This window comes from Tenrec ecaudatus, chromosome 15 (genome assembly GCF_050624435.1).
Source record: "Tenrec ecaudatus isolate mTenEca1 chromosome 15, mTenEca1.hap1, whole genome shotgun sequence".
Taxonomy (NCBI): domain Eukaryota; kingdom Metazoa; phylum Chordata; class Mammalia; order Afrosoricida; family Tenrecidae; genus Tenrec; species Tenrec ecaudatus.
The window spans coordinates 2,094,313-2,108,169 of NC_134544.1; the positions used below are offsets into that span (position 1 = coordinate 2,094,313).

Below are 13,857 nucleotides of genomic sequence, written 5' to 3' on the forward strand. Positions count from 1 at the left end.
ATTTCCCTTACAAATAACTTTCAATAGACTCACCAACACTACCCACTGCCACCGGGTCGATTCCAGCTCATAGCAAGAGACACTGTAGAAATTCCTTAAGTGGGATTTTTAACACGAGTGGAATTACATGAAAATAACAGGAATCACTGTTAGGATACCAAGTTGTAGCCTTGCTTAATACCTCATTGTGCTTTTGGTATGCACTCAGTTCACATATATGGGCATTCCCTGTCAGGGCCATGTGTGCTCTGCTTTCACACGTGGGTGCAGTTGGTGGATGGTGGGGTGTCCAGGCGGCTCTTGGTCTCTTTCGTGTCCTGGAGAGGCGACGGCGAGGTGCATAGGGAGCACTTGAACACCTGCTTGTAGGCCTTTCGGAAGTTCTCCGAGAGAAAGGCATAGATGATGGGATTCACAGAGGAGTTGCTGTAGACCAGGCAGTGCGCCAGGATTCTGAAGAGGAAGGAGGCAGGGGTCAGGGGGAAGTGGCCAAACTCAACCCAGAGGTGGATGATGTGGTGCGGCAGCCAGGAGATCCCAAATACCACGACCACCACCAGCACTGTCTGCGTGGTCTGGTGGGAGGGAAGGGAAAAAAGAGGGAGGCGTGAGTCAGGCAGAGAGAACCGAGCACGTCTACACGCACCCTAACAGGACTTCATACGTGCACACATCTGCTTCCAGGGCTGACCTTACGCCACATCTGATTTCTGCTCAGACTCTCCTGGAAACCCACCACTAGCATCCCTAGTATCAACCTTGTGATGCATGTAGTTCACAGAGGTGCATGTGCAACACGTGAGGATCACAGACATGGATGTAAAACATATGCAGACCACAGGCCTGCATGTAACACACATGTGAATAACAGGGCACTGTGTGTAAAATGCACATGAAACATGTAGGCTACAGAAGGGCATGTGAAGTGCATGTGAGAGGCACTTATACCACACATGTACATGTGGTCACAGGAGTGCATGTAGATCACAGGAGTGCCTGTGATGTGCATGTAAAGGCAAGTAAATCACAGAGGTGCATGTTAAACACATGTGAAAGGCATGCAGATCACATTTTGAACTGTGTGATCAGCTTCTCTGAGAGACAGAGATGAGGCTTTGTACTCAGAATTTACAGTCTCAGAAAACCCACAGGGGTGCTGCTACCCATCCCACAGGGTCACTATGAGTCATAATCAACTCAATGGCCATGTGTTTGACTTGCTTGGGTGGTGGCAGGTTGACGAACCTTTAAACAGTGCATTCGACTCTGTGGCGATGAACCAGCAGCAAGCTATTGAGATGCCTCCATTCACATCTCAAGGACCATGAGAGGTGTGGCAGATGGAGTAGACGTGTCCCCTGGGAGCTTTGTGGCTGTGCCTTGGGCTCTCACCCCACCAGCCACCCCCAGGGAGAAAGATGAGGCTGTCTGCGTCCCCAGAGATGACGGTCTCAGAAACCCTGGGGAGCATGCCACTCCGCCATGTGGGGACCCAGGGGGTCTGTCCCCCGCAGTGGCAGTGATATTGTTAGAAGGGTCCTGTGAGCACATCCAAATTGCTCCCAGAGAGTCCCCTTCGGCACAGGGAAGCAGAGGAGAAGGGAGAACAGGGGCGCAGTCACCTGGGGCATGCTGGCCAGCGAGGGCAGAGGCATTCCTTCCCAGTGGCCCAGAGCACAAGTGCCCCAAGGGTTTCCTAGGCCCACAGCTGACGGGGACAGATGGCTGCTCTTCTCCCACAGAGCGCCTCTGGGTGCAGCCCACTAGCCTCCCAGAGAGCACTTGGGCATGCAGCCTGCAGACACTGGTCCAATTTCCCTGTGACCTCGCTCTGAAGGAGAAATGAGGCACGAGAGCATGAGTTGGGTGATTCTGGCGCTGTGGGGACCACCCACCACAGATGGCCAGCGGTGTGGCTGGAAGCAGCTGTCCAGAGTCCTGAAGGCAGGATGCCTCCTGGTGAGCTGGAATCCTGCTGACAGTGAGCAGTGCCCCGCCTCATAGAGGGCAGTAAGGTCAGAGGTCAGTGTCCGGGACCAGGGTGGGGGTGGCTGGCATGGGAGAGGAGAGGGGTCCTTCAGGTCAGAGGACATAGAGTGACAGAACAGGAACAGAGAGTCCATGTCTGCAGATGGGCCTTTCTATCGGACCACCCGCAGCGGGCACCTAACTGAGCATTTGTGCAGGACTGGACGGGTCCCTGAAGTGTCCCCTCCCCACTGCTTGTACCTGGTCTGCTGATGCACTAAAAAGGGTTCAGGTATGGAACCTGGCAACAGGTTTCTATGCAGAGATCAGCTTCCAGGCCTCAGCCACTTAGCGCAGGGCATAGCAGGCCAGCACGTCATTTGCTCACGCGTATTAGGAGCGCATCTGCCATCAATCCATTTACTCTATTAGCTTAGCAGAGATTCCCTCCATGATGATTTAATCAAGACAATCTAGATATAATTATCAGAGAAAGTAGAACAGAAAACACAACCTTCTTTCCCTAAGACAATGGCAGCATCTCTCTACTGGTACACAGTAAAATACCTTCTGGGTATTTGGCTCCAGGGCCTCTCGGGGGACGTCCTCAGTGACTCCAGAGCTCTGTGCAGACGCAGAGCCAGCAGCTCACTGCTGAGACTCCTGTCACCTCGAGGCTTAGTGGGCAGAGAGCCGGGTCCTGGCTTAGCGGTCCCCACCACCCTGCCCGATCTCCTGCAGGCTGTTCAGAACTGCACCTTCCCCAGCCCTTCCAGCTAGGCTCTCAGACCCATGGGCTGGAGGCAGTTTCCAGAAGCTGACGCTGCCTTTCAGGTAGCAGCCCGCCCTGAGTGCAAGGTGCCACTGCGATGCTCAGGTGAGCCATGGAAGGTAGTCCATGTGTTTGTTCGACACACGTGTGTTGAACAACACGCGTGTGTTGGTGGACTATGAAGTGAGGCTTTCTGCCCCTGGATAGAGTCCTTGTCGTGGAAACCTACAGGGCCAGTTGCATTCAGTCCTACAGGGCCGCCATGGGTCAGAATCAACTAGATGGGCTGGGAGTATGGCTTATACAGATTCCAGTACAGAAATAATTATGAATCCAGGGAACCAGAGCAATGGCAGAACTGGGCGCCAACTTCCCAGCCTTCTACTGGAGAGCCAGACAGAAACTTCTACTCCTTGCTCACGAGACTCTTCATTGCTCGTTGCTGAGACTTTGAGGGCCCTTTCTCAGCCACAGAGATGGAGACCAGAGCCAAGCACACACCAGCGAGACAGCAGATGTTCAAGACTGCACTGTCTTCACTTCAAGGACACAGTGAGCCTTTTCCATCCATGGTAAGCCTGTTTCTGGTACTAAGCATGTCCCTCACCTTAAGCATACTCATGACATACATAGCATCAGCCCCCCTCCATCCAGAGCTCCAGGAAGCTCTGCTCAATGCAGCACAGCCTGCAGCTAGCTGCAAGGTTCACTCCTGCATGGATCCAACTGCACTGTGGAATCCCATGGTCCAGCTCGGCCCTGGCCAACAGGCCTTCTATAAATAACCCTGTAATTGCTGTGTTCTGGAAGGAATTGTCTAAGGGGCAGCTGTAAGCAATTCTTAATTGTCATTGGATGAGTCATCTTCTTGTGGGCGAGGCGCATGCCTCAGAGGGACACCTGAAGGCCCACTGGAACACTGTGAAGGGCCCGTTGAGGAACTGCACTGAACGCAGAGGCCAAGGCAAGCTCCCGGTATGTCCCCCCTGTGCCCGCCCCCCGCCCCATGAGCCCCATCGCCAGTCAGCTGTGAGCAAGAGGGGCCCAGAGGCACCAAGCTGACCCCATAGACGGATGCCTTCAGTGTCAGCAAGGGCTGAGGAGGAAACTAGTCATGGTACTGTTAGGGTCCAAAGAGTTGGTTCGGAGCCACAACGACCCTATGCACAAGAGAATGAAACACCAGCCTCATCACTGTTCCTAAGTTTGAATACATGGCTGCAGCCACTGTGTCAGCCTGTCTCCTTGCGGGCCTTCCTCTCTCACTGCCCCGTCCACTTTTCCAGCACGATGTCCTACTCCAGCGAGGGGTCTCTCCCAGACGCATGCCCAGAGTGGGTGAGCCCCAGTCTCACCACACTTGTCTCTGTGGACTACTCAGGCTGGACCGCTTCCAAGAAAGGGTTAAGTAGACCTTTGTCCGTTGAGCTGTCCGTGGCACCTGCAGTATTCTTTGCCAGCACCATATTCTCCACAAGCGCTTGTCTGTCAGTGTGTCGCAGGCACCATGGTGGCTGATGTGTTGCTGTGATGGTGGAAGCTATGTCACTAGTTGGTTGAATGCCAGCAGGGTCACCCCACAGTGGAGATTCCAGACTAAGGACAGACAGTGAAGACGGAATGGGCTGTCTACCCCGGAGGAAGTAGCCATGGAGCCCTGTGCATGGCCGCCTATGGTGTCATATCCTAAAATAGGTACTTTTGTTCCTTGAATACAAGTTGATTCGTGCTGGGAAGGAGTCTGAATACTTGTGCACCTTAACTAGTTGTCTGTCAGGGCCTCTCCCTGACTCTAGAGACAGACATGCTTCCAGCTAGGTTATTCTGTACAAACCAGGGCCTGGAACCTGGCAACAGGTTCACTCCTGGCCTCCCTCTTGCTGAGAATTAGCATTTCCAGCCCAGGGAGACGTCATCAGAATCTACATTTTACCAAGGTCCTCCTCTCAGGGCTGCTGCCCTGGGTCTCTAAGACCACCCCCCCGGGGGGGCGTGTCCCACTATGGGGTCTGACTGGGTCACAGCTGGGGCTGAATTCCTGGAAGGAGACTGAACTGTCCTCAGCCCCAGTACAAACCTTGGAAGTCAAGGGAGACGGTCTTTTTTTTTTTTTGTAAGTATAATTCTCAACAGTAATATGATTATCTGGGGTATAATTTCTGCAAAATCATGTATGCCATAGATCATAATAACTATTTGGAAGGAAAAACAAGGTTTTTTCAGATTTTATTAGTACCATCGGAGGGTAAAAATATCTGGTTATAATGTCCTCCGCCCTAATCATGTGGTCTAATCATCGCATCCTACTTTATAGACCCGGAATTACAACAATAGTATCTGCATAAGAGTCCCTGACTGCAACCTCCCCGACATGTGCAACGGGGCAAACATCAGTGAGCCAGACTCTGGACACTGACTCACAAGATGTCGTTGAAGTCAGAATTCATGTGTCTTTCCAGAAAGGGTGAGGAAGAAGGGACAGTTCCCCTTACCCCTGACACTGCCCCCAGGCTCTGGTTCCGCCCCATTGAGTCAAACCCAGCTCTGACTCAGAGAAGCCCTATCGGGTCTCTGAGGCTGCCAATCAAATGGTTACAAGAGCAGTCAAACTCGCCTTCCTTCCTTGAATGGACTGGTGGCTTTGAACCACTGGCCTGGCAGTTAGCAGCCCAATGCTCAACCACAGCTCTTACCTTCTGGTCAAGATGCACACCAGATCTAAATATAAAAGGGCATTGGGTCTGCTGTTAAAGCATTTTTGTTGGTGTTGTTGGTATTGGTGGAGGTGGTGGGAATGGAGTGGTGTTGTTGGTGTTGTTGGTGGTGGTGGTGATGGTGGTGGTGGTGGTGGAGGTGGTGGTGGTGGTGGTGGTGGTGGTGGTGGTGGTGGTGGTGGTGGTGGTGGTGCTGGTGGTGGTGGTGGTGGTGGTGGTGGTGGTGGTGGTGGTGGTGGTGGTGGTGGTGATGGTGGTGGTGGTGGTGGAGGTGGTGGAGGTGGTGGAGGTGGTGGTGGTGGTGGTGGTGGTGATGGAGGTGGTGGTGGTGGTGGAGGTGGTGGTGGTGGTGGTGGTGGTTGTGGTGGTGGTGGTGATGGTGCTGGTGGTGGTGGTGTCAGTAGCGGTGGTGGAGGTGGAGGTGGAGGTGGAGGTGGAGGTGGAGGTGGTGGGAGTGGGTGGTGTTGTCGGTGGTGGTGGTGGTGGAGGTGGTGGGAGTGGGGTGGTGTTGTCGGTGGTGGTGGTGGTGGAGGTGGTGGGAGTGGGGTGGTGTCGGTGGTGGTGGTGGTGGTGTTGTCGGTGGTGGTGGTGGTGGTGGTGGTGGTGGTGGTGGTGGTGGTGGTGGAGGTGGCGGTGGTGGTGGAGGTGGCAGTGGCGGTGGAGGTGGTGGGTGTGGGGTGGTGCTGTCAGTGGCGGTGGCGGCAGCAGCGGTAGTGTTGGTAGTAGTGTTAGGTGCCATTAGTCGGTTCCAATTCATAGCCCCCCTGGGTACAATGGAAGGAAAGCCTACGGAGCCTAGCCCCATCCCCACAGTTGTTATTCTGCTTGAGCCCACTGTGGGAGCCCCTGTGTCGCTGCACCTCATCCAGGGTCTTCCTCTTTTTGCTGTCCCTCTACTTTACCTAGCAGGATGTCCTTCGCCAGGGATTCTCTCCAGACAACATGACCAAGCTACGTTAGACAAAGTCTCACCACCCTTGCTTCTAGGGAGCACCCTGGTGGTACTTCTTCCCAGACAGACCAGTTGGTCCTTCCATCAGTCCCTGGTCCTTCCCACCTTCTGCCTGAGCACCATCATGCCAAGGCTCCCACGCTCTTCCATCGCCTTTGGTCAAAGTCCAACTCCCACATGCGCGTGGAGCAGTGGAAAATCCTATGATTGGGGTCAGGTGAACCTTGGTCCTCAGAGTGAAAGCCTTGCCTTCAACATTTTAAAATGGTTTGGGGCAGCAATTGATACAATGAAATGCCTCATTTGGTTCCTGGACTATTATGTCCGTGACCGTTGATTGTGGATTCCTTGACCAGCTCCATCTTTTCTCTGTTTATCACGATGTTAAGGCTGTACCCACCCCAAACACACAGCCATGAAGTGGGTTCTACCTCCCAGTGGTCCTGCATCCGTTTCTGAGGCTGTCGGTGTGTGGGGCTTTAGGGAGAAGTTGCAGAAGCTGTCTTGGGGAGAGCCTGAAGCAGGATTTGTGCAGCTCTGCACTCTCCCTTAATCTCCCTAGACAACACCTCCAAATGGGGTCTGGATTCCAAAGCAGTCAGGTGCACTCCAACCCCATGTCTCCCTCCGAGTTTCCTGCAGCCTGTCCTTACCTGCAACGTCTCACCTAGAGCCACCCTCCATCCCCATCCTGCCCCTCTGGCAAGAAGTTACCTTCCAGACTCGCTGCCCCTGGGTGGATTCAGACTCAGAGCAACCCTGCAGGACAAAGCAGAGCTGCCCCCATTGGTTTCTGAGGCTGTACAGGAGTGGCTGGCAGGTTCTAACTGTTGACCTTGGGGCTAGTGGGCCAACAGGTAAACTCTATGCCACTCATTCCCATTCCAAAGAACCTGGTTTCCCAGTCCCGGAGCAGCTGTGAGGATCATTGAGACGAAGACACACTACAAGCTCTACGGAATGGAATGCAGACGACTGTTACCTTCTTCTTGGATGCTTCTGACTTCTTGGACATGTTCTTCAGCTTTTTGTGCAAATGCTTAAGCACCTGAAAGACAGAGATGAAGGAAAGGAGTTTACCTCCCACTGAAAACACCAAGGACCACCGAGAGGACCACCAAGCACGTCTTGGAGGAAACACAGGCAGAGCACCCTCAGAATCAGGGTGATGGCAGGTGTCCCACTCGCGCTGAGCATCCTAGCAAGAGAGGATCAGTGAGGCAGAGGAAGATACTCGACCAGGAGGATTGGCACCGTGGCTGCAACCACAGCTTCTCCCAGAGCAGCAGGCATGCGGAGGAGGCAGGATGGGCACCTTTCATGTTGTTGTGTGTTGGGGTCGCTGTGAGTTGGACCTGCCTGAGTGGTACCTGACGACAGCAGCACCCACCACCACTCCTGCGGGGCACTGTCTACTTGGCATGGACCGCTGCCAGCATTCATAAGATCATATTGTAATGTGATAGTGCTACCGATAGAGACACTTACATGAAGATTTGCCCTGCATAGGCATGACCAGGCACACCTGCTTTGGGGATGAGCCCTGGAGACCAAGGTCTCTGGTTGGGTTGGACTCAGCACTGTCTGCAGGAAGAGAGCCCATTGCCAACCCGTTAGGACAGCCGTTCTCAACCTGTGGGTCACGACCCCTTTGGGGGTGTAACGATCCTTTCACAGGGATCGCCCAATTTGTAACAGTAGCAAAATGACAGGGACAACGTCGCAATGAAAACAGTTTTATGGTTGAGGGGTCACCATCACATGAGGAACTGTATGAAAGAGTCCCAGCATTAGGAAGGTTGAGAACCTCTGTGTTAGGAGATACCCACCAGGCATCAGACACAAGGACGCATGGACCTTCTTGCTGCTGGGCATGACTTAGTGGGTTCTGACTCTCTGTGACCTCGTGGACAGGGTGGGACTGCCCTCTAGCGCTCTGGAGGCTGGACCCTTGAAGGCTGCCGATGGAGCGTCTTCCTCCAGGAGACACACACACACACACACACACACACACACACACACACACACACACACTGGGTAAGCAGCCAAGCATGTCACAGTGTGCTACCAGAGCACCCAGATGCCTCAAGCAACCAGAGGCGGTGCCCTGCCCCCAGCAGTTCACCACCCAACTCAGAAGAATGGGAAGCAGACATGGATGGTGGAGCCTGCTGCCCCAGCCTGACTGGGGCCAACATTTGCTCCATGCTCTCTGTCTCCTGCTGTGTGGACGGCCTCCTTCTCTAGGCTCCATGGGGAGACCCATACCCCCACATCCAACCCTGCCTTTCTTGCCTTGAGCCCCTGTCCCCGGCTGTGGTTTCTCTCCCTACCCCCCACCCTCCACCCCATGTTTGGAGTTCAGCATTGAGAGGTGGAGACCAGGCAGCTGGTTGGCAATTAACCTCCCTGTCAGCCAGCCCCCTGGACGATGTGTACGCCGGCTTCTAATTAGCGAAGCGTCGCTGCCCTCCTCCCCGGAGAAACCGCAGGAAGGGCTCCGTGCATGCAGACACACGCGCAGCCTGAGACCATAGTGCGATCGTGCAGGGCTGGCTCCCTCGTCTGAGCCAACCCCCCAGAGAACACCGTCCTGGGTGCCCATCGTCTTCGGGCGGCCCATGGAGCGTCTCGAAGTGGCAGGAACCCAGGCTAGCTGGGCCTCTGCGGTCCTCCAGCACCGGCCTTGGGGGGAGGGGGGTAGGTTTACTAGAACTGGACTCGTTCAAAGGCCAACTTCACCCCCACCGCCCTGAGCACCACGCTCCAGGGAGCCACTCAGACTAGCCACCTTTCCCGCATGCCCCACGAAACCACAACGGCCACCACTCGGTAGGAAGCTCTGACCACACATATCCTGCCCAACTCAGCTGCTTCTCCCTTCCTGAAAGGACCCAGGTCTCCTTGAGAAGGCATTACCATCCGGCCACGTGCACTTTCCCTAGCTGACATCCAGGGGCCACAGAGGGAAGGGGAGGCCAGCATAGAGAGACGCTTGCCCAGGTGCAGGGAAGGCTAGGTGGGGCCTGCTTGGTGGGCCCTGAGAGCAAAGGGGCTCGGGGGAGGGAAAGACTGCAGGCAAGCAGGCTGATGGGGACACTTGGGGAGGAGTCAGCTTAGAAACTGAAAGGCCAACTGGCCACTCTGTCCTCTGTGCACCTGAACCCTGCGCAGAACTGTCTGGAGTCCCTGAGAGATCGGGGGGGGGGGGGGGCGTTGAGTGAATCGCCAGTGGAGAAAGGGCCCAGAGCCCACTGGTCCTGCTCTGTGTCTCTTCCTGGGCACGTGGAGCTGAAGTGGGGTGGGGCACACCCTTCAGGCGAAGGGAGGGAGACATCAACCAAGCTCAGCTTCTGTTCCCTGCCCTTCTGGGTGCCTGCAAAGGGAAAGGCAGCAGCAGCAAGGTGCCATCATCTGACCAACCATTCTTGGCATGTCTGTCGGGGGACTTCTGGCCATTCTGACCCAGGCCCCTCTCTGGGCTTGGTGGGGACACTGATGGAGTGAGCATGGAAAGGGTGGTCATCTTGTTAGGGCAGGGGGTCTCTGGCATCCTAGGAGGGGAGGGGGGTTAGCTTCATAAACAAAGGTCTGCAGACCTCAGGCAAGAGGCTTGAAACGCCCCCATGCTGCCACGCAGGCAGAGCGCACAGGTTCTGGGCATCTGGGGTTGTGGTCAGGTGAGAAGAAATGGAAACCAGTGGTTCCCTTTCTGACACTGGTCCCGAGGCGCGGGCAACACTGGACGGCAAGCCTCACGTGACATGAATTAACTACGTGCCCAACACTGTGTGCTGCACATCCTAACCTCCGTGTGCATGGCCACGTGTGGGGATGGGCTGCTTCTGTCGTGTGAATGAGACGGTGCTTCGGGGAGGAGGTACCTCGAGTTTCTAGTCGACCTCTTGTGAGATAAAAAGAGATTAGACAAGCCAGCAAGCTAGCAAGCAGAGAGGGGGCAAGAGAGATGACAGGAAACAAGGACTAAGAGAGCCTCCGTGCACTCGCGAATGCACACACACACACACACACACGCACACACACGCACACACCACTGGCCGACACCCTGCATCCAGACTTGGCATCGAGCCTCCCACATGGTGAAAGTAACTTGCAGCACAGATACGGAAGAAGCTGGGTACAGTCTGAACGTGAAATCAAACACAAACACCCAGGGAAGAAGCAGGCGCCTCTCTTGCCTTTGGTGATTGCCCATCTTGGTTCTTGGGGAAGAACCCCCAGGTCTGAACCCAGCACCCGAATGGCAGGACCCTCCCTTGGCTGGGAAGCTCATCCAGGAGCGATGGAACCAAAGAGAAGCCCCGTGAACTAACACCTTGGACCTGAGATGGCCAGTGACTAACAGAGTGTCCGTGACCGCAGAGCTGGGAAGGACTGAAACCGGCCCTCCACACGCCCCTGAGACACTCACCATGGCACCCACCAGGCACCTCAGCTTCTCCACTGGGAAGAACTCCTTTTCCCCAGAGACTTTTGGAAAAGGGTTGGGGTGGGAGGGGGAGCCCGTTCTGGCTCTAACCCAACCCTCTTGGAATTTAAGAGGCTGTTATTGCAAGTGTCACTCATATGCCCACCAAGTAGTACTCCACCCCTAAACGGTCCCATTGCCCTGCCACTCTCCTCCCCGATTCAGAGAACTCGGAATCCCCTGGGAAAATCAGACTAGATGGCCTGTAATCAGCCCAGACTCCATTCCCTGGTCAGGAGAGCAGGGTTGGCAGCAGCAGGGCCCTTGCCCACCCTCGGGGCTGCGTGCAGGCTCAGGAGGCCGAGGCCACACAGGACCGACTCAACCAGCCTGTGTTGGCTCCACAGGGTGCTAAGTAGAGAGAAAGGAGATCCAAGGGCAGAGAGGTGGAGCACAGGTCGGGACAACCAAAATGAGGGCAGGGAAGGGCGGAGGGGGGCGAGCATCTGTTTCTAGTGAGTTGACCGCCCAGAAGCCGACCCCCCCTCCCCCAGGGCAGCTATGCCCCATACACTCCCAGGGTCGCTATGAGTCAGCATTGACTTGAGAGCATCTAACAAGATCAACACATCAGCCACTTTGCAGATAAGTAAGTTAGTTATCCCCCAATGTACTATCTCCACGGTTTCTTTCTAGCTAGCCCTTGGGGGGTCATCCTTTCCAGTTCTCCCCCAACATGCCCCCTATTCAAAATGTAGATACAATCTGCCTCGGGGCACTGGGGAGAAGGCAGCCTGGTTCCTGAGCAGTTGGGGACAGGGGTTCCTTAAACAGTCTGATGCAGAATCTACAGGCTCTCTGCCCTGGCTGCATGGGCCTCTCCCAGGGCTCTCTGCTAACAGCCGTGCCAGAGACAGCTCAGTGGCTGAAAGGACATTGGATTGGGGGACACCGGTGTATTTCTGATGGCAGGTCTGCTCTGAAGAAAATCCTAGAATGTGCCCCTAAGGTACCACCACCGGGGGTCTGTAGGGAATCTCCAGAACCATGTGCAGTTGGCAAAAGAGGAGGAGGTGGAGGCAGCTGGCCGGGTCATTTGCAAGGAGGACATGAATGGTCCCCCTGCCTCTCAGGCATGTGTGTGTGTGTGTGTGTGTGTGTGTGTGTTTATGTTCGCACCTATAGCACTCCTCTAAGCAGAGATTGGGACCACCAAAGCCACGCCCTCTCCTTGCCAGGCCTCTTTAAAAGGACGCCAATGGGAAATGCCACCACTCCTGTTTCCTCCCAAACTCCCCAGGATACACCTGTCTGGCTCTGTGGAGAAATGCTGCCTGAGCCGGCAGGCTTTTCAGGAAGACTTCTGTGCACAACACACTGTGTGACCCTGCTATCCCCAGGATCAATGTCTTCCCTGAGCTGGTCCCAGGAGACAGGACACTGGACAGGGCAGGGACAGCATCTCTAGCCCCCCACTTTGCCTTCCTGGAAACCTCCAACCCCTGCTTCTTCCCACGGGTTTCCTGTACAGGGAGGGCACACAGCTCCCTCTTGGGCCAGGACTGCCAGATGCAGGAACTGGGGAGGTAGACAGCTAGTTAGGGACATCTGGAAAATGAAGGGCCACTCTCTCCCAGCATCTTCCCAAACACTCAAACTTCAAATAACTTTCTTGTGCAATCACCAGGTGGGAGACCACCTGGATGTCAGGGGTCCCTGGCACAGAGGAGCACAGAAAGCAATAGAAGAGCCCAGTCCCCCCCACCACCGCACCTTGGTGTAGCAGAAGCAGATGAACAGCAGGGGCAGCAGGTACCCGAAGATGAAGGTACACAACACATAGGCCTTTTTGTGGCGTGGGTTGGGCCACAAGTCCCAGCAGAAGGTCTCGTTGTTGCGGTGGAAGAGGCGCTGGTGGTAGGCCACAGGTGAGGCCATGGCGATGGACAGCGCCCATATGACAGCGACGCTCAGCAGCGCATTGCGGGGCACACGCAGCGAGGAGGAGCGCCGGGAGTGCACGATGGCCACGTAGCGGTCCACGGACATGGCAGTGAGGGTGAAGATACTGACCAGCATGGAAACGGTGAAGAAGTAGTGCGAGAACTTGCAGATGAAGGCGCCCAGGACCCAGGTGGGCAGCGTGTACAGGGTGGCCTGTACCGGGACACAGATGAGCAGGTAGGCCAGGTCTGCGACGCTCAGGTTGAGGATGAAGAGGTTGGTGGTGCTGCGCGGCTTGCCCCGCTGGTTGCGCACCAGGACGGTGATCACCAGGCTGTTCCCCAGCACGCCCAGAGCGAAGATGATGCTGAACGCCACCAGCGTGGCCAGGTTATCCACGCCGATGACCAGCTGCGGCCGCGGCTCCGGCCTGGCAGCCTCAGGCTGGCTGGCGTTGCCCTCGCTGGCGTTGTTGGCCGCCACCTCCATGCCGGCGCCGGGAAGCTCCGGGTGCGGGGTGCGAAGGGCGCGCGGCGGTGCCTACCTTCCTTGCCACCAGTCCGCGGGCCCCAGACCCCACGCCGCCCTCGAGGAGCTGAGCTTCCTGCGCGGGGACTGCTGCGGCCCGGGGTGCCCAGTGGGGAAGTGGGGAGTGGCCGCACCGCACCTGTTGCTGAGCGCCCTGCGCCCTGTGGCTCCCTGGGCGCTGACGCTGGCAGGGCTGCAGGGAGCGCGCCCACCCGGCCAGCGCACCGCGGCGCTCTCAAGGCGTCTGCAGCTGGGCGCGCAGAGGCTCCGCTGGGGTCACGGAAAGGCGGGGGGCGGGGGCCTGGGAAGTCGCCGCGCGCGCAGTAGAGGCCCGGGCGCGTCCTGGTGGGATGGGTCGCCACCCACCGCTCTGCTGAGCCGCGCCCTCCTGACTCTGCTGGGCACGGATGCGGAGTTCCGTGTTGCTCCTGTCCTTACTGCTCCAGGGAGCGCGGAGCTGTCCGAGCTAGGGCGCGCAGGGCACGGGGAGGTGGCGAGTGCGTAGACCTTCCCATCCTGGTGACTGCTCCTCCTCACCCTCCACGCTGGG

General features: G+C 56.3%; 1 protein-coding gene across 1 annotated transcript; it reads right to left on the reverse strand.

Annotated features, from left to right (window-relative positions):
- Positions 1–254: 254 nt before the first annotated feature.
- Positions 255–13,268, reverse strand: GALR1 (galanin receptor 1). Its single transcript, XM_075533115.1, has 3 exons — positions 12,609–13,268; positions 7,389–7,454; positions 255–575 (listed from the first exon to the last, which is right to left on the reverse strand). Exons 1-3 carry the CDS (start codon positions 13,266–13,268, stop codon positions 255–257), a joined length of 1,047 nt encoding a protein of 348 aa, XP_075389230.1.
- Positions 13,269–13,857: the final 589 nt, after the last annotated feature.